This window comes from Indicator indicator, chromosome Z, assembly GCF_027791375.1.
Source record: "Indicator indicator isolate 239-I01 chromosome Z, UM_Iind_1.1, whole genome shotgun sequence".
NCBI classification, from domain to species: domain Eukaryota; kingdom Metazoa; phylum Chordata; class Aves; order Piciformes; family Indicatoridae; genus Indicator; species Indicator indicator.
The window spans coordinates 5,315,338-5,339,551 of NC_072053.1; the positions used below are offsets into that span (position 1 = coordinate 5,315,338).

At 37.2% G+C, this 24,214-nt stretch overlaps 1 protein-coding gene across 1 annotated transcript in view; it reads left to right on the forward strand.

The window, feature by feature from the left end:
* Nucleotides 1–24,214, forward strand: part of EDIL3 (EGF like repeats and discoidin domains 3) — a 329,191-nt gene that overhangs the window by 156,425 nt on the left and 148,552 nt on the right. The window contains exon 5 of the mRNA XM_054397697.1: nucleotides 21,128–21,256. Coding sequence (XP_054253672.1) covers nucleotides 21,128–21,256 — 129 coding nt within the window. The remainder of the gene's footprint in view (nucleotides 1–21,127; nucleotides 21,257–24,214) is intronic.

The window sequence follows — 24,214 nt, forward strand, 5'->3', positions numbered from 1 at the left end:
CACTTTGAGCAACCTAGTTGGGTGAAAGATGTCCCTGCCTGCAGTGACTGGGGTTGGACTAGATGGTCTTTAAAGATCCATTCCAAAGGAAAGGGTTCCAAGATTCAGTGATCCAATTATAGACAGATCTTTTGCTTGAAGAGTACTGTAATTAATTTTTCACTGTCCTTCCTTCATGTCAGCAAATGCTTTTATCATTTGGTGCTGCACTTTTCATCAAAGAGTAGAAGAGGTCTAACGTGGTTGAATCTCAGAGAACTACACTATGACTTCAAATGAAAAACATTTGATATCTTACTGAAATTAATATTTATGTAGGAATTATACTTTTATCCTTATATGCTAACTGCACTATATGTTGCCTTAAATATACTTAACTGATTGTAGGTATTAAATTTTATTTCATACTTCTTCTTCCTGAAAATAATGCCTTAATGGCCTTTTATTGATTCTAAACATTTGAAATTGTAATTTTCTGAGAAACTAACTAACTAAATAAAATAAACAGGTTTTACTTGCTTCATGGAATGAAACATTACAAAAAGTTAATGAGATAATTTACTTGCCCTCAAAACCTCAAGGATGCATCTGATTCAGTGTCAAGGACTTCAATTGCCCTCTGTACACAGCCATCTCAAGTGTTGCAGTTTTGTGACAGCATGCTCTCAGGCTGTCTTTTGGGGAACAATAATTTTGATGTGGTATGCAAAGCTACTCTGTTTCACACATTTCAAAGAGGAAAAGCATCTTTCCATATTATTCTAGGGGAAAGGATTTGCTGTTCCCCTAGGGTCTATAACAGAGATTTATTCTCTTCGTGTGGTTTACATGTTTGTAACAATTCCTTTTCTTTTTCTTCTTGAAGTACGTATTTGATTTTTCAGTGCTTGAAGCTAACTTGTTAATTATTTTTCTGCATATTCCAAACAATATATGGACTAAATCAGAACGTTATATAAAGGTCATATTAAACTATATTCTCATGGAAATGAGCCGTATGAAGTAAAAATAGCTTTAGATACCAGGTGGCACTGAAGGCTATTTCTGTAGGCTGTTACATTTAAAAGCTAGAAAACTTGCTTGCATCAGGAATGGAAATTAATTAGTATTTTCAGCTAATCTCTTAATGTATATTTGTCAATGTATAGTAGAAAAACCTCAGTTTGGCATAATCACTCACATCTTTTCGAGATTAGACAAAAAAGGCTGCTAGGAGGTGAAAATTACCCTGCAGTGCTGTCATCTGAGAAACTCGTACATTGGCAGTTTTCTGTAATCTGCATAGTTTTAATGTGATATTTGTGGTGACCCTACAACATTCATCGCAGTGTACAAATGCAAGTGGAAGATCATACAGTATCCCCTGAATTGGCTCTTTGTGTCATGAGCATTTTCTTTTGGTTGCTTATCACTTCCTCACCTGACCCTTGAGACGGAAGTACTCCATGCCAGACATCTGCCTCAGGCTGATCTCAGTGTGAGTTGTTTCAGTATTTCTCATAATGAGGTTAAGGGGAAAAAAAAGGTGTCCTGCTGCCCATTTTGATTCTCAAACTGTTCTACTGAGAAATCTTTATGCTTTGATGCTTTGGAGCTGGGACATGCAACTTCATGCTGTGGTGTCAGGGGTTGCTTTTATCACTGCCATGGAAAGGTCCACAGAGTCAGCCAAGGGGGTACTCTTAGTTCATGCTCAGTTAGCAGAGACAGCTCCTAATCTAACAGCATTGAGATGTCTGTTATAGGGAAACCAGCAGTGCATACTGCTGTCTGAGGGTGGATGAAATCACGTCTGCTACACCAATGACCAAAGCATCTCTGTAGCAAGGAGAGAAGGGAGCAGAACAGATGGAGATGTCACCCTGGAAGAGAGACACAGCATCATCGTCTCAGGCTCCAGCAATGTCATTGCTGTACTTTGGTACCAGATCGGTATCAATAGCATAGTTTTACTTAGATGCTTCTCTGTTTGGAAGGCAGCATTCCCCAAGAAAAGTTTTGTAGATATCTAGACCTTGCTTGTATAGCTACAAAGAGCAGAGCTAGCAGTTAAGACACAGTCATGTGAATAAAATTATCAAAGCTTATGATTTCATATTTATTGATTCATCCTCTAAAGATGGAGCAAGAACAAAGAAGGTGAAGAACAAGCTACTCTTGTTTTTTGTACCAGGGATCTCAATTATATCCTGTTGCTCCTTGAATTCTCTGTACTTCCCAGAAGTAGAGCTGAAGCTCAGCAGAAAATATGGTGGAAGCCTAACCATGGCAGAGAAAAGAAAGCAAAAATGACAGATTTTCAGGTAAGACGGAAGCCTGAAAAAGAAATTGCTGAAAGGAGGGAGCTGATAGGCAAAGAAACGGAATGAAATGTGCATGTGAATGAGACTCGGTAGGTACATGCAGATGGAGGGGCTGTGGTGGGATGATCCATTTTGGACTGGCTGTTGTTGGAAGACTTGTTTCATTCATGCCTACCATTTACTTCTGATACCTTCTTCCAGGCTACTCATGCTTTCTTTCTCACTTCTTTATGCTGTCCTCATCATTTAGGACGTTGTGTTGCACATTCATTCAGGAAGATGAAGTATCAAGTAACAGTCCATTTGCAGAATGACTAGTCCTGTAGAAAGATAGTACATGACAGCAAAATTAAGGAATATACAGTAAAGATGCTCTTAAAGACACTAAGTGTATTTTACATAGACAGAAAACCAGATCCTTCCATGATAGACAAATAATATTAATTTTGCAAGGTTTCAGTGGTGGCATACACATTATGAGTGTCAGTTCCTGCATACACATGAATGTGAAATTGTCACTGTTGGTAGTTGTGTATTTGACACTAAATTGTGCCAAGATTGTTTGGGCAGTAGTCTTCTTTCTTTGGACAGCAATGCAGCAGCAGCATAAGTAGATGTCATCTCACCCTGATTTCCTCCTCAAGGGTATATATTCAAATGTAGGTCAGTCTTTGCAGTGAAAGAAATACAAGCCTGTAGAGGACAAGTCATCCCAGTAAGTTAGATATTGAAACCAAAATGGCAGTTATTCATAGTTGGTTTTTTTTGGTTGGTTGGTTTGTTTTTTGGTGTGGAGTTTTGTTTGTTTGGTTGGGTTTGATTTTTTAATTTTATTTACTACGGAGGAGTGTAGACAGTTAATGACAATAAGGGAAAAAACTCTGACTTTAAGGAAATCCTTTTTTCTGGTTTCTACAGGAAGGACCCGTAATTGGATCCTGAATTTGTGCAGCTCAGTATCATGATGTTTATGTACATATGAGTATGTATACATCTATGATTTTTCTCCTTGGGTTTTTAGGACCTCACTTTTCGTAAAGTTGTTGATTTGTTATATTTTTTAATTTAATATTCTTCATATTAATTTATGGTATCTTATTAAAAAAGACACAGGTAACACAATGAATGTTCTATGTTTCAAGGATCCTCAGCCTATTAAAAAAAACAACTAGGTATGACTGTACTGACAGAAGTTTATGAAGCAAAGGCTGCAAGTTATATAAAATAAGTAAGAGTGGCTGTGATGAGGTCCCCTTGAATCTACTATCTTTGAGGTGGAACTTGTACAGTCTTGGTGTGAACTACCTCAACATAATGTTTGTAGATGTTGAAAGTCAGCCAGTGTGAATCTTCAAAATATCTGACACATCCCTGATGTGACTATAGTACTTCAGTGTCAAATTTGGAAAAAGGGTGCCATAAAATCCTTAGTTTAAGAATATCATAAAATTAATAAGTAAAGAAAGAACATAAAAATTCATCAGGTTACAAAGGAAAGGAAATGCAAACTCACATTGTTTACTGTCCAGTCCTACAGTTATAGAGTGGAGTAAGAAAGAGGAGAAATCTAAAAAATTAAAAAAAAAAAGGAAAGAAAATATTAAAACCCAGATGAAATTGCCCCTATATATTATTATTATTATTGCTGTCCATGACATGAAATTTAACAGCAGGGTGAATGGAAGATATCCTTCTGTAATGACTCTCTTGGGAATAACTCTATCAGATAATCTTCACAGTTTTACAAGCTGGCTGACATGCTGAAACAGCCAGGAAAAACCTCTAATGATAAATTCAATTGTATATCTTGTAGACTTGTTCTGGTAACTTTTCTTGTCACTTCATAGTTCTTCTTCTTAAAGAATTATGTGTTTTGTTCCCTCTTTTTTAGTAAAAAACAAGGAAACAAACAAAACTCTACCCTGATCTTGATAATCTGTATTGATTCTTGCACAACAGAAAACGTTACTTCTTACAACCAGGATTCTTGTTCTTCCCTTTCAGTAATTCACATCCTATTATCTTGGAAGAGTGACGTGTGTTCCTAAGCTTTAGCTGGATATTGGCTAAAGCAAGTAAGGAGCTCATTGACACACTGCAAAATAGAAGAGAGCATAGCTGAACTTAGAGAATGTGGCACTTCTGTTTGATTCAGGCTTCTTTGTGACCAATTTTAAAATCAGGGAAAGGTGTGGTGTTTAGGATAGGTTGCAGGAAGGCTATAACAAGGAAAGGTTTGTAGATACCAGTTGCACACCTTACTGAATCAGCTGATGGGTATAATGGAGAGGTATTCAGACACATGAGTTTTTTTTGGAAACAGTAGTATTTTATCATTAGTGATCATGGATGTGCATAACACCATTCACTGATGTGGATTTGTAGTGCATCAAAGCCCAGGAAGTGTTAAAACTGAGAGATTATGGGATTATCTGCAAATGGAATAAAGTGCCCTAAAGGACTAAGAGCAGGGATTAAAATAGACCTGAGGTGGGTTTATTTCTTCCATCAGGTCTTTCTTATTATGAAGGTCTGTCTCATCAACTGCTGATCTGATGCCCAGTCCCCATAAAAATGTATTCTTCCTGAACCTCAGTGTGTTCACTCTTCTGTGTGCTACTAATTTCCGCCCAAATTCTACGAGGTTAAAAAGCCTTGCTGTCCCAAACTGTCTTGATTCTAGCTTCAGCTATTCAGTAAGGGATCAGGTAGCTGGACCATCTGAGTAGTTATATCACTGAAATGTTGAGATCTTTTAAGTCTATCCTAGCTTGAACAGGCAAAAAAATACTGAAGGAAGATTTGGCATTTATATCTTAATACAAAGTCACAAATTGCTTTCCATTAACACTGACTAAGACTAAACAGCTCACTTTAAAATGTATCACAGAAGCAACATGAGAGGTGAAAGAAAACATAAATTGCTTTGAGGGCCTAAATATATTAAACAGAGGCTTAACTGTGTTCATTCAGACAGGGATGTGGGGATTTCTGCATCTATGCAACAACTTCTTAGAGCATTTATTGGAATAACAAATACCTGTTACTTTCAATTAACATCTACTAATTTAATTTTTGCTCCTGTAAATTGTCTTTCCATACAGTAATCACCATTTGACAGAGCCAAGACTTCCTTTTTTTTTTTTTTTTCCTTTAGTCTTAGGACACAAATAGATTCTTTTACATTGTACATTGTTTTTGTGGTGGGGTTGAAATTACCCCCCAGCTAATTAGGAGAACTCCCCCCCAAAATAAAATTGCCAGACTAGTTCAGTTTAGAATGGAAGCAAATGAAGTTATGTTTACAAGCAAACTACAACCTAGAAATATGAAATGCAATGAATGTGTACAAAATATACAATATTTACATGTATTTACAATTTATAAACAACACAAGAACTCCCCTGGACAAAACCAGGGGGTTATCAATAGCTTCCCCCTCTCCGCCTCCTTCTCCCCTGTACAAAGGAAAAGAGAAAAGAGAAGAGAAAATCAGAGAGTAGTTGGTTAGTACTTAGCCACAACAAGAATGCAGACAAGGTCGGCAGCAGCCAAGCAAAACCTACCAGCCTGTATCAGCTAAAGTGAAGAGCTGAGAGAAAATGGTTTATACAACTAACTTTATGTTAGCTATCAGACCAATGGGATTATTTAGACCTTATCATTATCTTTCTTTTGCATCCAGTGCCAATTTATTTACATTCTATCACTTTTTATTCAAGATCTGTGGAAAATGTCCTAGGCATCAGCCTAAAAATGCTACAGTTTTGAAGACTTTACTGCTGCAATTAAAGCATATTTCATTTATTGCCACAGTAAGTCTTTTTATATAAACAGTCTTTTACTTCCAAACATGAATGTTCATTATTAGTCTTAAAGACAGAATGACATGTAGCATTCAGGTATCTTCTGCTATATTGTGTAATTTTATCTTTACAACTGTAGTCTTCCAAAATGCTATTTTGGAATCAACTATTTTTTTCTCTTTGTTTTCACTTATATAAAACTGTTGACTTCATTAGTTCTCTTTACGGGTAAACACTATGTGATTGCAAAATTGTGGCAAAAACATACTTACATAAGATCTTCAGAACTGTAAAATAATAAACTGCCAAATGAAAATTATCACTGTGACTGGAGAAAAGTAGAAGAGCAGATTTCACAGTCCAGTCTAGAAGTGTACTTTCACTGGCTGGCATGGGATTTTTGGGTGTGTGACAACTGTTCTTATAAAAATCACAGTTATGAAAATTTAGCATGCTGCCATGAATGTCCAGCTGTCTGTAAAACTTGTCACTAAAAAAAAAAAAAAAAAGAGAACCAAAATGTTTAAAGATTTTATCTTTAGATCTTTAGAAGTAATTTAAATTGTGTCAAATAAGTTGAGAAAAAACTTGGAATTTGTGATTTTTTATTACAATGACTAAGGACAATGAAGAAGCCATAGCATAGCCCAAGAACAAAAAGCCTGGATATAAATTTTTATATTCAATTTGCCAGCAGTACCATATTTTAGCATTTACTTGCAAAGCATGAATTAACACTCTACAGCTTCTCTTACAATTATTCATGAATTTCATTACTTTTTAGCTTTCAACAGTATTTTGTTCTGTTAAAACTGCAGAACAGTATTTATTAATATATGCTAAGGGAAAGATTGACAGTATTTCAATATCTGACTCAATCTTTCAATGTTGACCTGGAATTTCTCATGTTTGTTTGTTTGTTTGTTTGTTTGTTTTAGTCCAGCCTTCTAGATGAGAAAACCATTTTAAGTTTTCTCTGCAAAAACTAATACTGGGCATTTTTTGAAACAAAATTCAAATCAATGATCCTGTCAGGTCAGCTTTCTGCTTTACTCTTCCTTGAGCATGGGTAGGAAAAGGAATTGTAATGTAACATTTGTCATAAAGTCTTGTTTTTATCTAAATTTTTGCTAACAGAACACAGGCAATTATGTTGTAACCTCTCAATAAATTCCAAATAAAGAATTTTCTTCAAGCCATTTAAGTCATGTTGGCTGTGATATCCTTGATGGAAATACACACTACACTGGTCAAGCAGTGGGCTTGTTTTCATAGCATATCCTATTGGTCTTATTTCCTGTCATTTAGAACCTGACTGCATCATCCACATTTTTAAACCAGATGACCTTCTCCGTGCCTGACTCCATTCCATCAACAGATGAATGATATTATGGATTCTCTTTCAGGAACTATATCCAGGTACCAATTAGACTAGATTGGAAAGAGAATATTAACATGCACTAGGGTCATCCATTGTGAGATGAGGAGAAGTTAATTATGTCTAGTTCATGCCCTCGTCTTTTGAAGTCACACAGATGAACATGGCCATCATTATGCCTGTGCACAGAACTGTGGATCTTGCAAACCAAAGGAAAGTTTGATGTGCCTGACAAGCTAGCCATTCCGCAGCTGAAGGCAGACACCAGAAAAGACTGTGTGGCTCCAGAGCTCTGTAAAGGAATATATTTGTGGCCTCAGGAGTGCTGTAGTGCATGCCTCAGCCCTTTAATGAGACTCTACTGAAGGCAGAACTTACCTGTGCAGAGAACTGTACTTGAACAACAAGAATGACACTTTTTTTTTTTTTTTTTTGTCCAGGAAAGACTAATCTCCAATATTGTTATGCATGAATTATTAGTATTGACCACAAAAATAGGTCAGTATTTTCTTCACGTGAATCACATTAGTCAAGACCAACTAATCTGTGCTTGTGCTGTGGAGGTAGCTGATCCAAAGGAAGCAGACAACCAGTGTATCTTAAAAACTGAAGGGTCATAACTGCCAACATGGGTTGTGATGTTAAAGTGGGATGGTTATGCAGTTTTCTGTGTTGGCAGGAGACCAATATGAAGCAGGAAGGGAGTGTGAGGAGGAAAGAGAATGATTAGCTAAAAAGGGGCTGAGAGTTGGAGGACAGAGGCAGGATCTGGAATTCAAAAGGATTTAGGGTATGGTATATGAAATCAGAAGAGTTGGATGACAGCTTAAAAAAATGCAAAGAGGGAAGGATATATTTCCTCTGTCTACACCCTAAGGGAAGTAAATGTCTGGAGTTTAAGTCTTGTCTATTTCCCTTGGTTTCTGATGTGGACAAATTTAGGCCTTTTTGGACTATATATATTTAGTAATTCTTTTTCATCCTTTGAAAATAATATTTCGTGTTCTCAGGATATCCACCCTCTGAGATTATCTTCTCCTGTTTCCATGTCATTAATATGACACTAGTAATTAGGAGCTGACTCATACAAATATGAATAGCAGAAATTTAGAATGTTGCATTTTACAATTCCCACTGGAACTGTCATCAAGAAGACTAACTGTATTTTAATCTATTTGTCGTTACAATTAAGGTTCACACAAACTTTTAATTTTTAAATTTTTTTATATGCATTTTCCAGTTACCAGTGGAACACAGCAGAAAAAGGTTCTTTTTGCTGGAAATTTAAAGTGCAGAGAAACAATAAAACCAGGTATTTCACATATGAATTAAGGTGACAAAAATAGCACTATTGCACAGAAATCCCAACTGGCAGTGAGGTTCTGTGTTACATACCAAACTATATATAGTTTTCAGTTTTATTGCTGGGTATACATCACTTAAGCAACAGACCAATGTAGTATATTCATAGATTCATAGATTGCATTGGGTTGGAAGGGACCTTCAAAGGTCGTCTTGTCCAAACCCACTTCAATCAGCAGGGACACCTCCAGGGACACCTGGGTCAGGCTGCCCAGGGCCACATTGAATTTGATATCTCATCTTGATATCTCAACATATCTAGGAATGAGGCCTCAGCCACATCTCTGGACAACTTCTTTCAGTGTTTTACCACTTTCATTGTAAAGAACTTCTTCCTTATGTCCAACCTAAATCTACCCTGCTCCAGTTTAAAACCAATGCCCCTCATTCTATCACCAGAAGCCCTTCTAAACAGTCCTTCCCCAGCCTTCATGCAGGTCCCCTTTGGATATTGAAATGTAGCTGTAATGTCTCTCTGGAGCCTTCTTTTCTCCAGTCTGAACAGGCCCAATTCTTTCACTTGTCTTCATAGGAGAGATGCTCCAGCCATCTGGTCATCTTCATGGCCCTCCTCTGGACCCACTCCATGTCTCTTTTGTATTGGGGGTCCCATGTCTGGACACAGTACTCCAGGTGAGGTATCACCAGAGCAGAGTGGCAGATTCACCTCTCTGAGTCTGTTGGCCACGCTTCTTCTGATGCAGCCCAGCATGCCAGTGACCTTCTGGTCTGTGAGCGAGCACTGCTGGGTCATGCCCAGCTTTCTCTCGACCAGTACCCCCAAGTCCTTTTCTGCAGTGCTTCTCTCAATATCATTATTTCCCAGCCTGTATTGATATGTAGGATTGTCCTGACTTTGAACAGGACTTTGAACCTTATGAGATTCTCCTCACGTCACCTCTCCAGCCTGTACAGGTCCCTCTGCATGGCATCCCAACCTTCAGTCTTATCAACAGCATTTCTCAGCTGGGTATCATCTGCAAATCTGCTGAGGATGCACTCAGTCCTGCTGTCTATATGAAGATATTAAACAGCATTGGTTCCCCTCTGAGGGACACCACTTGTCACCCATCTCCATCTGGACATTGAGCTGTTGACCCCTACCCTACATATATGATCATCCAACCAATACCTTATTCACTGAACAGTTCACCCATCAAATCCATCTCTCCAGTTTAGGAAGAAAGACATTGTAGGGGACTGTACCAAAGGCTTTAGAAAAGATCAGATAGTTGATATCTGTTGGTGTTCCCTAGTTCACTGATGTAGTTACAGCATTGTAGAGAGCCACTAGGTTGGTCAGGTAGGACTTGACCTTAGTGAAGCCATGCTGGCTATCTTGAATCACCTCTCTGTCTTCCATGTGTTAAATGCAGAGATGCATTTTTGTCAGCTATAGAGAGGGTGGATTTAAAGAGTTTATTTTAATGAACAACTTGTAGAATAAACTGAAAATAAGGTTTGGAAATGATTTCTAATCTAAACCAGAAAATTAATCTGGATTAAATGATTATATGAAGTAATTCACAAAATATGCAGTGTAGCAACCAAACACTCACACTTGGGTCAACAACAGTGGAATAATTCTCATCCAAAAGTATTATCTAAGGGAAAAAAATAGAGTGATGCTGCCTGGGTGCAAAATTAGAGGAAGGAATAGATCCCAAACCTAAATTTTCTGTAAACAAAGCAGGTATTTTTTGGGAAGATAAAACCTGAGATGTAGAAAAGGTCTCACATTAATTTGCTATTGGGTGGTTACGAGACAACTACTGGGAGAAGAATACTGTAGGCATTATTCAGAAATATACATAAGGGACAAAGAACATAAAAGAGATGAAAAATAATGCTGAAAATGGGGAAAGAAGCTATTAAGATGAGAAGTATAAGGAAAAACAATGAGAGAGACCTTTGGGAAAATGTCTCGTAGTGCATCAAACACTTTCTTCAGCTTTTGGAACATTTTCAGTCTCACTGTATGTAGTATTACATTGCCTACTATGCTGACCACACCTCAAATTTAGCAATCATAGCAAATCATAGTAAAGTTTAGGTTGGAAGGGACCTTTAAGGTCATCTAGTCCAATCACCCTGCAGTGAGAAGGGACATCTTCAGGTTGTCTGGAGCCCCATTAAAACTGACCCTGAATGTCTCCAGAGACAGGGCATCTACCACCTCTCTGGACAACCTGCCCCAGTGCTTCACCATCCTCACTGTAAAAAAAAAGAAAACAAACAAAAAACCCGTCGTTCTTTAAGTCTTAGTCTAAATCTCCTCTCTTTTAGTTTAAAACCATCACCCCTTGACCTGGCACAGCAGGCCCTGATAAAGAGATTGTACCCATCTTTCTTGTTGTCCCTGTCTTTCTTATAGGCCCCCTTTAAGTAGTGAAACACCACAATAGGGTCTCCCCGGAGCCTGCTCTTCTCCACACTGGACAAATCCAACACTCTCAGTCTGCCTTCATTTGAGACATATTCCTTCCCTCTGATCATCTTTGTGGCTCTCACATTAGAGCACCTCAGCTTTCCTAGAGCTCCCAGGAAAGCTTAATTTGGGTGTAATCAGTCATTCTCAGTTCATGTAAAGGTTAAGGGAGAAGTTTAAGATTGTTTATTAAGGAAAGGCATTGTACAGTCATCAAGTTTAAATAGTCAGAAAATATTCCAGTTTTTTTAGTTAAAAAAAGGTTTGGGAGATGACTGGACAATCAGTTTGTATTTCTTCTCTGTATTAGAAAAGCACAGAATAGAATTAGAGGGAAATGTGTAGAAATGACCCGAAGCATTTTGCTCTCAAATGGTGAACCTTAGATTTTGCTGCATCCAGATGGAGACACCTTAATCATTATAATCACCATGGTCCATTTGCTGCATTAAAAACAAGATAAATATTTAATCGCAGCGCAATTAAGTCTGGATCAGTGCCATTAGTTTATAATGAATACATAGTTAGATAGAATCTAATACAGAAGTAATTCACTTATAAGCCAGTCTCAACAGATTTTTTTAAGTATTTTTAGAATGTCAATGAGATGAAGGTGTGTGCAACTGCTAATTATTTTTAGTACTTTCAGGCATTAACTGGTATAACATATAACAATTACTTAATGTTACCAATATTAGACATAAACTGTGAGTAATGCTCAGCAATGCCTGCTTTTTTAAAACAACCAAACAAATAGCAAGATGTAGATCTAATAAACATTTGTTAATACCAAATTTATTTGTATTACAACAGCAAAATAGAAATAAAATTGGCAAATTTCAAAAGGAAATCATATGAAATACATTGATCTGTAGAAGCTGTTATGGTTTGTGGGTTTTTGATTGGTTTTATTTTCTCTGTTTTACAAATATTCAAGTATGCTGGTAAAGCACACTTTGGACAACTTGAAGGATGAGGTACTTCAAAATACATCAAGTTCAATTTACTCAGTTTCTAGTTAAACTCAGACAATCCTTAATTTGCTTTGAGCCATGTTATGATGCACACATATAATAGGAGTTGGGCCCTAATATGTTTTGAAGTTTATGTAAATTTTTAACTGAGGATGATTTTTAAAGGCAAAAATAATTAGCTGTGAGTAAGAAATAGCAGATACTGGACTAGAGCATATTCATTAACTACTGAAGGCTCTTGATACCTAAGTGGCAAAACAAGTGTGTTGACTAGGAGAAACTGTTATCCTGCTTGCAAACCTTTCTGGCTGAAGGTCAATAGCACATCTGCTGGGAATGCTCTCTTCAAATATCCTTAAAATTGTGGACTGCAAAGCAGGCAGCTGAGACCTGGCTGCAGTTTGAAATAACGAACAAGCATGTTGTCTTTGGGAACAAGAGTGTTCATGTTTCCTTCTACATGCAGGTGAAATGTACAAAATGTTGGAGCAGAAACTTGGTCTTAAGCACAAAGATGGTGCACAGGCCTGAAGGATATTTACTATTGAAACCCAACTCCCTAGGCTGCATTACCAGATTGGATATGTCATACTCGTGTGGATGAAGCTATAGATAGGCTGAGACATAAGTTAAGTATTTTGGTATGATTTAATGATCCCTAGAACTCAGCAGATGCAGGATCATTTCTGTCACAAAGTGTTAAAATGGTCTCTGAAGTATCACAACTCCCACACAGACATGAAGCTGGGGGCATTCAAAACCAGCCTCTGTGTCAGGTAAGCCTTATACAATTGTATTAAATTAATAGGCAAAGTAGTAAATGTGAGGAAGATCAGAGACCCTAAAAAGCTCTTGTTATATTCCTATTCTTTTTTTTTTTTTTTTTTGTGCAATAAAGCAGTTTTCTGTCAGAATCTGTAGGGACACTCCTGCTGGATTTGAATGCTCATTTATGTGTATATGTGGAAGACAGTCTCTTTTTAAAAGGGTTATGTTGTATTTTGGATTTGTGTCTGACAAACTTTGAAATCTATAAGCTCACATTTGAAGGGACATACCTTTCAAAAATCCATTTGACCAAGTTTTTAATAAGATGGTGAAGAAAGGAAACGGTGAATATATTTCTGAAAAAAATGTGGTCTCTCATTTGTACCTGTAGAGGTGGCATAAACACAATATAGAGAAAACATACATACTAATTAGAAAAGAATGTCAAATATTAAAAAAGAAAAAAAAAAAGAGCTTAAGCTCATCTCAATTATTAGTAAAATACCAAATGCAGATTTTTTTATTTCCTATGCAGGAACTTATCTAGGTGGACTCATTTTAGCAGGTGTGTTGGACTAGATGATGTGTGAATGTGCCTTTCAACCCCTACCACTCTGTGATTCTGTGAACTGATGAGCAGCAGGGATAGGGTGTTGGATGACCTGGATAATGAGCCCAATTCCATGTGGTAACCCTTAACTTCACCATGGGAAGCTTGTGTCGTTCTGCCAGCTCCAGCAGCAAGGAGATTAGCTCTTTTATCATAAAGATGAAAGAAGTCATATGTGCCACTGGCTTCTTTTACACATATTCATTTAAAGCTATAAGAGATCTTGCTAAGTGATCTCTGTCACAGCTTATTTTGAAGGCTTTACTTTGGCAGAGGAAGCACATGAAGTATTATGCATTATCAAAACAGAGGAGCAGAGAAAACTTCAAACTACTGATGTTAAAGTGGGGTGAGAGATCTTCTCATGAAGATTTTAACTTGCCAGAGGGGGAGAAAAACTATTTGACTGACATTCATGTAGAGCGAAGAAGGACTTAAGATCTAGTGGTAGGAACGCAAGCAGCTAGAGAGTATTTTACTTTTACAATGAAATGTAAAATCATTTGATACTTTTATTAATTTGGTGAGAACTCAATATTTGTTTTGAAGGGATGTGGAGCTTTCTATGTCATCACAGTAACATTATCTATTAGCCCTACTCAGTTATACTCCACAAAACAAATGAAGCAATTAGCTTTGTAGCTAACAGTATCTTTATCTTGATGTATATCAAGGTCAATATCTAATTTAGTATTTTTCATTAAAGTTGCATTATTAATACATGAAGAGAAAATGGATAGATACTACAGAAGTGTTAACATTTGCATTAGACTGCCTTTAATTTTACTTTTTTTTTTCCCCAAATGTGATTATTTGGCATGTGTCACTCCATTTGAATTTTTTTTTCTCTCTTCAGTTTTTATGTTCCTCATTTAACACATCTTAGTAAGAAACTATATGGTTTGATATTTAATCATTTTCCTGTTTCAGCACAGCAGCAAGCACACTGTTGGGTAGAGGGAATCAGACTTTGAAAAAGATGTGACTGCTGTAGAGTTCTTGTTTGACTGCAGCATCTGCAACTACCTGATACTTTTTAATAACTGCTTGGTATTTTTTAATGTCTTTCCCACCAAATAAACTGATACTATATTTGGCAATTAAAAATGCTTATGCTGTTTGGTGTAGGTCTGACTTGGTTTATGATGAGTATCACTGAATTGGGAAGTGGTAAACGAAGTAGTCACAGTGAGGCTGGGAAAGGGTGGTGTTGATTCTTCATTTCTTCCTGTTATGGCTACTATTTCAACTGCTCTATGATTTCTTAGATTTTGCTTAGCTAATGTTACATCATGGCATTTCAAACTTGGCCTTTGTCACATGATTGAATCCTATATGGACACGTCAGGAAAATATCTGTTCAAGCATCTGTAGACTTCTTGATAATGCAGCTCAATGCATGTACAAAATACATTCATTGGGTCGCTGAACTGTGTGCTGATCCCTTATGAAGCCCTGCAAATGAGATTGTGTTTTGCTCTTGTTTTTTGTCAGCTGGGTGAGGAGTTGGAGAGATGAAGTGCTTCACCCACAAGTCACTGGAAACGTAATATTTTCCTTTCTTTTTTTAAATTTAATTCTAATGCATCCTATGCACTTAGAGGGGTCAGTAACTAGCATCATACTTCACATGCACAGATACAAACTTATGCAGATGAAAAGCCTTTACAGACACTAGAGCTAGTCTACCACCAGTGTAATATTACCACCCCTTCTCAGAAGGACACTGTGGGCATCAGGTAACTCTGCATGAGTTATCTTGTTCTCCAGACCCTTTCCTATTGCAATACGTATCTTACTTATGTAGACAGAGCCACTCTCTAGTAAAAAAAAATAATTTAAATGAGAATGAAAAGAATTTTAGATATGGACAACCACATCAACATATTAATGCTCATTGCAATTGATGATGTTTCTAAGCTTTTTTTACTTGTTTGTTCTTCCGATTTTGTTAAATAAAACAAAATCAACCAAACAAAAGCCACAAATAAACAAAGAAAAAACCTGAAGACCATGAAAAAACAAACAAACAAATAAAAAAAACCAAGCACAAATAGTTTCAAATACAACAGTGTTTTTTTAAAAATATGGTTCCACCAGACTGTCAGGGGAAAAGCGTAGAAAAGTCTTTAAACACTTCTTTCCATTACATCAAAGGAATTTGAATATTATGCAACACAAAATAAAGTTCTGGTTTTCCTATATAGGCTAATTCATAGAGTCATAGAATCATAGAATTCTCAGGGTTGGAAGGGATCTCAAGGATCATCTAGTTCTAACCCTCCTGCCATGGGCAGGGACACCTCACACTAGATCAAGTTGCTCAGAGCCACATCCAGCCTGGCCTTAAAAGCTTCCAGCGATGGGGCTTCCACCACCTCCCTGGGCAACCCATTCCAGGCTCTCACCACTCTCATGGTGAAGAACTTCTTCCTCACGTCCAGCCAGAATCTCCCCACTTCCAGATTTATTCCATTCCCCCTAGTCCTGTCACTACCTGATAGCCTAAGAAGTCCCTCCCCAACTTTCTTGTAGGCCCCCTGGACTGGAAGACCACAATAAGGTCTTCTCAGAGCCTTCTCTTCTCCAGACTGAACAGCCCCAACTCTTTCAGTCTGTCCTCATAGCAGAGGTGCTCCAGCCCTCTGATCATCCTGCTGGCCCTTCTCTGGACACATTCCAGCATGTCCATATCCCTCTTGTAATAGAGGCTCCAGAACTGGATGCAGTACTCCAGGTGGGGTCTCACCAGGGCAGAGTAGAGAGGGAGAGTCACCTCCCTCCACCTGCTGACTATGCTTCTCTTGATGCAGCCAAGGATCTGGTTGGCTTTCCAGGCTGCAGGAGCACACTGCTGGCTCATGTTGAGCTCCTCATCAATCAGCACTCCCAAGTCCTTTTCTTCAGGGCTGCTTTCCAGCCAGTCACTGCCCAGCCTATATCGGTGCTTGGGATGACCCCAACCCAGATGCAAGACCCTGCGCTTGGTCTTATTGAACCTCATGAATTTGTCATGGGCCCATCTCTCCAGCCTGTCAAGGTCCCTCTGGATGGATCCCTTCCTTCCAGCATGTCTGCTGCACCACACAGCTTGGTGTCTTCAGCAGACTTGATAAGGGTGCACTCAATGCCACTGTCCATGACTGATCCCTGAGGGACTCCACTTGTCACTGGCCTCCACTGGGACATGGAGCCATTGACAGCCACTCTTTGGGTGTGGCCATCAAGCCAGTTCTTTGTCCACTGAATGGTCCATCCATCAAACCCAGACTGCACCAGCTTGGAGAACAGGACGTGGGGCAGGAGAGTGTCGTAGGCTTTGCTCAGGTCCAGGTAAATGCTGTCCATTGCTCAACCTTCATCTATTAATTTTGTGACCTTGTCATAGAAGGCCACCAGGTTTATCAGGCAGGATTTGCCCTTGGTGAAGCTGTGCTGATTGTACCCAATCACCTCTTCATTATTCTTCTGCCACAGCAGTGCCTCTAGGAGGATCTGTTCCATGATCTTACCAGGCACAGGGGTGAAACTGACTGATCTATAGTTCCCTGGGTCATCTTTCTTTCCCTTTTTGAAAATGGAGTTATGTTTCCCCTTTTCCAGTCAGTGGGGACTTCCCCAGACTGCCATGGAATATAATAGAGTGGCTTAGCAACCTGCTTCGCCAGTTTCCTCAGCACCCATGGGTGTATCTCATCAGGTCCCATGGAATTGAACACTTTCACATTTTTCAGATGGTCACGAACCTGATCTTCACTCACAATGGGCACTTCATTCTTCCAGTCCCTGTCATTATCTTCCCTTATTCTGGGAGTGTGGTTGGAGCCCTTCCCAATGAAGACTCTTTGTATGTATTATTATTGTCAGTTATAACATCCTTATTTGTGAAATGATGCTTTCCTTGCTTTCATGGCTTTTCTTGATATAGAAAAAAAAATAAAGGTTTCTCTCAGATATGTAATTACCACTTCAATATTGCATTATGAATGATTTCATTTTCATGAAGTTTTAGCTGATTGTACTTTTCAGAGGAGAAAGCAAATATCATGGTGCTGTCTTGAGCCCCCTTTCAACTCTACTATGTATTTGTTACATTTGTCCATCTATAAATATCAGAGATTTTAGTAAAAACAAAAATAAAATTAAAACCTCCTACAGTTTAACTTAACTTTCAATATATTTATTCAAAAACAGCATGGGATTTCAATAGAGTAACAGAATGATGTACTTTGGACTGTACTTACTATGTTGGCTAATACAACTGGAACTGCAGAAAGAAGGACTGAAAAGAGCAGCAAAGTGAATAGATCTATTAGTTTGAGTGTACAATTAATCTTGTTGACATTATTTTATACCAGCATGGATAAAAATGCCCGGAAAGCATACCATTGAATTCCACCGCTCATTAATATTGATCAAATGTTATTGCTCTCTTTGTGTTGGATGCCACTTAAAGATTACTTGCAAAAGTATTACAGTACTATTGATTTAAAAAAAAAATCCCTGAAGTCCACTGCTTTTTGAAAATTAGTTGACAGGTTTGGTTTCTTTTTTTCTTTGTTTGTTTGTTAAAGAAGGATTATTTTGTTGTTATTACTATTTTTTAACTTGTTGATGTACACCTGAGTAACTGAGAATATTAATCAGGTTGTCAGGAAATTAATTATCCAGCATTCAATACAATATTTAAAACACTATACATCTTTATCAACGTTAGTTCAAATCTCTCATCATAAGGCACCAGTGCCGAGACCTTATATACTAATATTGCTGCTTAAATGGAATGATGGCAGGATTACAGCCTAGAACTTTCAATCCACTCAAACCTTTCATACCTTGCATCAAGACTCCTTCAGACCCATAAATAAATAAATCATACATCCAATGGTTCCTGCAGTTTCAATACCCTGAGATGTGTGAATTCAGCATACGGTCCTCTGGACAGTTACGACAAACAAGGTATCATGATAAAGGCTTTTTAAAGCTTCAATCATTCATACTTTTAGAATACAGGTAAGTCATACCCATCATCCCTGAGTATATTAATGTTAACTAGTGAAAATTAGATTGTTATTTACTCTTTTCAGTGTATTTCATTAGGATGTTTCATTGCTCTCAAAATATTTTTTGGACTACCAAATTCTACTGAACAAAAAAACCCCACAACAAATAAAATCAAAGCAAGATTACTCAAAATTTAGATTGAAAATACTGCTAGTGTGTGTCTATGACCAAAACACAAATATAATCAGGGGGGCGCGGGGAGGGGGGGAAGTGTTCATAGTTTTGATTTGGGTTTTCGGTTTGGTTTGGTTTTCCAGTAGGAAGACATCTTAGAACAGCATGATTAGTTAGAAGTACTGGCATGCAACAGCATATTTATTACTGTGCACCTCAAATGACCTTTTAAGCCTTTGGTCTTTGGACTGTTCTGAGAAAATGCAAAAAAGGTTTGCTTGCATATAAATAATTAACATATGAGGCTACCTGCTGGTAGTCACCAAACTACAGCACTGTGATAGAACCTTGAAAAAAAATGCACATCTCATATTCACTGGGAGACCAAAAGTTCAAATTATTAAACATGTTTGTTTTTTTTTTTTTTCAGTTGCCTTGGGTGTTTTAGTGTTTTGGTTGGTTGGTTGGTTGTTTTTTGGGGGGTGTGGGTTTGTTGTGGCTTTGGTTTGCATTTTTATTTGTTTTCTTTTGTGGATTTGTTTGGATTGTTTTGGGTTTTGGTTTGTTTGGGTTTTGGTTTTGGGTTTTTTTCACCCAAAATAATACAAAGGAAAATAAACATCAATAGAATCTGTGAAACTTGGAAGTCGTGAGTTTTCCTACACCTGTTAAAGGAATGATATATGTTGTCTGGAATGTAAGTTACCATTATATCTAAAATTTAGTGCAGAATGCAGATGGGTAGAGGCAAAAAATGATACACTCAATCTCCTCCTGCTCATCTTCATGATTTCTGACTTTTTTACTGTTAATTGCATTTAGGATAAACAACTATATATTTATGTCATTTATTTATTAGGTTCAGTGAGACATAGCCCATGTTTAATGATGTACAAAAGAACAGCGTCTACATGATTGTGTCCTGGAGTAGACTGATGACATAAATCATAATAGGAATGTGTACATGGATAGTTTCTAAAATTGCTATATCCACCCAGACAATTATAACTTGGGAATGTGTTCTGACATCTTTGTCATTCTGTTAAGTTTTATCTCTTGCAAAGTAATTCTTTCTTAGAGAGTGCAGTTTTCACTAATATGACGTTCTGAATGAGTGTGGTTGCTGTGAACATCTGTCAAGCCTTGTGTTTGTAATTGAAAGCATTAACTAATAGGCAGACCCTCAGAAATATTAACTTTATAGCTCTTTTAAGTTTAAATCATTCAATTCCCCATGCTGACTGTTAGCATTTTATCCCGTGGAGAGAAGTTGTTTTCTCTTGTTTGTTGAGTTTTTTGTTTATTTGTTTGCTTTTAAATGGGTGAATAATTATGACATTTCATGTCAATAAATGAAGATCAACAGCTTCCTGTGTACATGGGAAAGATTGCAAATAACATACTTCATACCGAATTCACAAATCTTTTCACACACAAAGTTGCACTTAAGGCTTTGCAGTCAATAATTGCCAGTTTTTTAAGGTGAGTCTGGAAAAAAATAAACAAAAAACCCCACCGCAATAGGCACCAAAATGCTAAAATATTTTCTTCTGGTGGGAAGTCTGTTAGAGGTAGTATTAGCAAGATAATAAGAGGATAAAGGCTTATAGCATATGCTGTTAAATGAACACATATAGATCACAGTTCAAAAGATGTTGTTAGTTAAAGATATGCATAATCATTGAAAACCCAGCAAACTAGATCTCACTGCTGAATCTTTAGATATCCAGCATGTGGTTAGCTGGGAAAACAAATTTAGTCAGAAGACCTTTTTGAAATCATCTTGAAGCGGATGTGCTGAAAAGGCAGTCAATGGAAAAGGAATAGTTGGGTTAGTAGATACTAACTGCTGGCCCAGATAGTCACATTTTCAGAAGGTTATCCAAAGCTACAGCAAAAATCTTCTCAATGACTAATTTGACATGTAGTGATTATTCATTAATATTGTACATGTCACCCTGTACATGATAGGCATATTTGATTAATACATATTTCTTCAGTGGTATAAAAGTTAGAATGCTTGTTATCTTTAATAGGAGAGCAAGATTTAACTTCTGTGTCTCCTGTCTTCTCTTACATTAAAAAATAATGTTGTGATTAATGAATACTGACATGCTTCGTATTTTTTCTTGTTCATAAAAATCTGTGCTGGCAAGTTATCTGAAATAAGTGAAGGGTATATTTTAGGGGGTAGTGGAGTATGAAGATCTGCATAAGGGATTTTATTCCTTTAATGAACATATATAGATGACTGAAATTATTATGCTTTTTAATATGTATGTACATATGCTTCTCTTCCTTTTGTTCCCCCTTCTCTCAGGACCCTGCCTTCCTAATCCATGTCATAATGGTGGGATATGTGAAATTAGTGAAGCGTACCGAGGCGACACGTTCATAGGATATGTTTGTAAATGTCCAGAGGGATTTAATGGGATTCACTGCCAGCACAGTAAGTTCCACATGGTAACTTTTATTGTATTTCTGGATAGGTGTCTTTTTATTGCTTGCAGTGTTGAGGATTCATATGGGATCTTGTTTTCTGAAGTACATCAGTCTTTGGCCTTTATATTATGAGCAAGCTAATACTACTGTATACTATGACTACTTTCAGAAATTGATTTTACTTCCAGCTTACTGGACACAACAACATATAATTTGCTACACATATTCCAGGGCATGGAAATGAAAGGTAACACATTTAGTATAGATGTAAGCATATTTATGCATGGAAAAGCATTTTTTAAATGGTAGGTGTATCTTCTTATCTTGGAATTGTTTGTGGATTTGGTTTTGATTAATTCCAAATAAAAGTGGGAATTGGAAAGAAATGGGCTAATAAATAGGTCTTCTAGATCTTGTTTTACCTATGCATTTATAAATTGTGCAGAAATGTTTTGAATAATGATACTTAAAGTCTTAGGTAGAAGTTTTAGACTTAAATCAGATGCACATTTAATCCTATTTAAAATACAGTATCTGGATGTCTTTCTAACCATTAATATTTATCTGAAAACATTTAGGTCATATTAGAAATAGCAGGTTGGTATCCTGCTCTTAGAGCGTGTAGTTACAGAACTGAGCAGTAGCCATATGGGGGAGAAGAAAAAGAATCTGGAGATTTCAATAATATGTCATGAAGGGGGAGGGGGTTATACAGCAAGATGTACACTTCACCAACCAAAACTTTTAAGAAGTAAATAGATGTTGCATTTTTGGAGCTCATACTGAAAATTGCAGGTTCGTGTTTCTCCACTTAATGCCATCAGAAGCTCTGTGTGATTAAAGCCAATTATTAAGAGCTATGCATGTTCATCTACAAGTGACTGATGAGATCATGTTCTAACCTATAAACATAACTGACATTATCTACTTGCCACTTAAATAGAAGCTGAATAGAAGCTGGTGGGTTTTGGGTTTTTTTATATGTAAAACTCTTTTAGAACAAGTGATTGCCTAAGGAAAGACTTATGTGCCAAGTTTGTGTTTTATTTTGTGCAATAAAGCACAGCATGGTTCTTAAAATCTCATGTTATTGATGCATTTGGAAGCCTACTATTACTCAGTTAAAAGGTTAAAATATCAAATAAGCAGTCAAGAATCCAGTTCCATTTTCACACAAAAGATAAATCCACTCATTCAAATCAGACTGAATAAGCCCTGAATCCAGTCTACCTTAATTAACTGCTCCATTTAGACACTTGTTTATAATTTGAAGTGTCAGAAACCAATACAGACCATCTCAGATAACTACTTATGTTCATTATGTCCCTTATATACTCAATGGAAATGTCTCCAAAGACCTGAATACGGATATTCAATTTCATTAACTGTGGCCACTCTCTCTCTCAGTTAATTATGTAGGTAACATAGATAGTCCTTCTAACTTAATGTAGTTATATTATGCATCTACATCTTCCACAGGGACCTTGGACATGCTGGATATTATCCATTCTTCTGGGATCTGTTCTGTCTAGCCCTGATTCTGGGAATAGCCATCTAGTAGAGGTGACTGCTAGCCACAGTTATCTCATGATTTAATAGTCATACCATTAGAACACTCAGTGAAGATGGAAGACTGAGTTCATGGTGTAGTTGTGATGGCAAAGGATATCCATAGTCAGCCTTTAAACCAGACAGCCAGGAGTTCAAGAGTCTTGAAACCAGAAGAGCAGACAAGATTTTGTCTAGCTGTAAATCAAGAGTTCTACCAGCTTAAAAACTGTACCTGGTCTAAATTATGAGTGCAGTGCCTTCTGGTTCTCAGCCCTGTTCCTTGTACTTGATACATTTTACGTGAGCCTGACACCTGGTAAGTGGAGTAAAAATCATTGGAGAATGGAAAACCAGGAAGAGGTATTTTCTTCCCCATGACTGGTGTGAGGAGGGTACAGCAGACCACCTCTGTGTGCCACTGATGTCCAGTCATATGAAGAAGTTCATGTGAAAACCTCCTTATGTGGCCTAACAGTCTCATGCACACTCCGTCATAAGGGCAGTCATGTAGTCAACTTGAGACACACAAGACTTCTCCTTCCACTAAATGTCAAAGTAGTGACCTTTGTTGAGGATGTAGTTAAGTGAATAACACTACAAATTTTTATCAAGCAAAATGCATGCTAATGTGCTGTTTGGGAAAATACCATCTCTTGTTACCTACTTCATGAAAAAAAAACATAATTACAATAGTGTACTATGGAGTGATTTGCCATATTTTTTTCCTGGGTCCCCAGTATCTTTTAAAAGTATTCAGGTATGTAACAGCTAGCTAGTGATCCTGATAATCAGGCAAAGTGCATTTATACTAACTGCAGAGTAAAGTAAAGCTCTCACTGGGGTGATTTAGATTCACTGAGGGGAAACTAGAACCCAGGAAGGCAGCTAAAATGATTTGAGATAAGACAAGTTTATGTGAACAGTTACTCTATAGGGAAGAATGAAATTCAGTCCTTTCAGATAATCTGATTTAAGATGTGATCATAAATCATATATAATATAAGTGTTCAGAGGGTGTCTAAGGATGTCAGCTATGGGAAGCAGCAGAGGAGGTCTCTGCAATCAGAAAGAAGTATAGGACTGCCTGTGGTGGACTTAATATAACTCTCCTATGTGATATGCCTTTAACTCGATTCATGAAGTTCCTTTGGTACAAATTCATCTGCTTCATAAAGTTTAGCAATTCAGTTCTGAACTCACTGTAAATCAAGTAAGAAGTCTGTCAAAGTAGTTCCATCATAAAATGATAAATTAAAATGACCTCATTGCAAGACACGTATCTTGATCTAAACAGCTGAGATTTAAAAAAATCACACAATAGTTGTTTTGTGCAAGATTTTTTGTCTTGGATTTCTTTCACGTCTAATACTTTGTTGCTAAATCAATTAATCTAGGTGATTGATTTTGCAGTTGA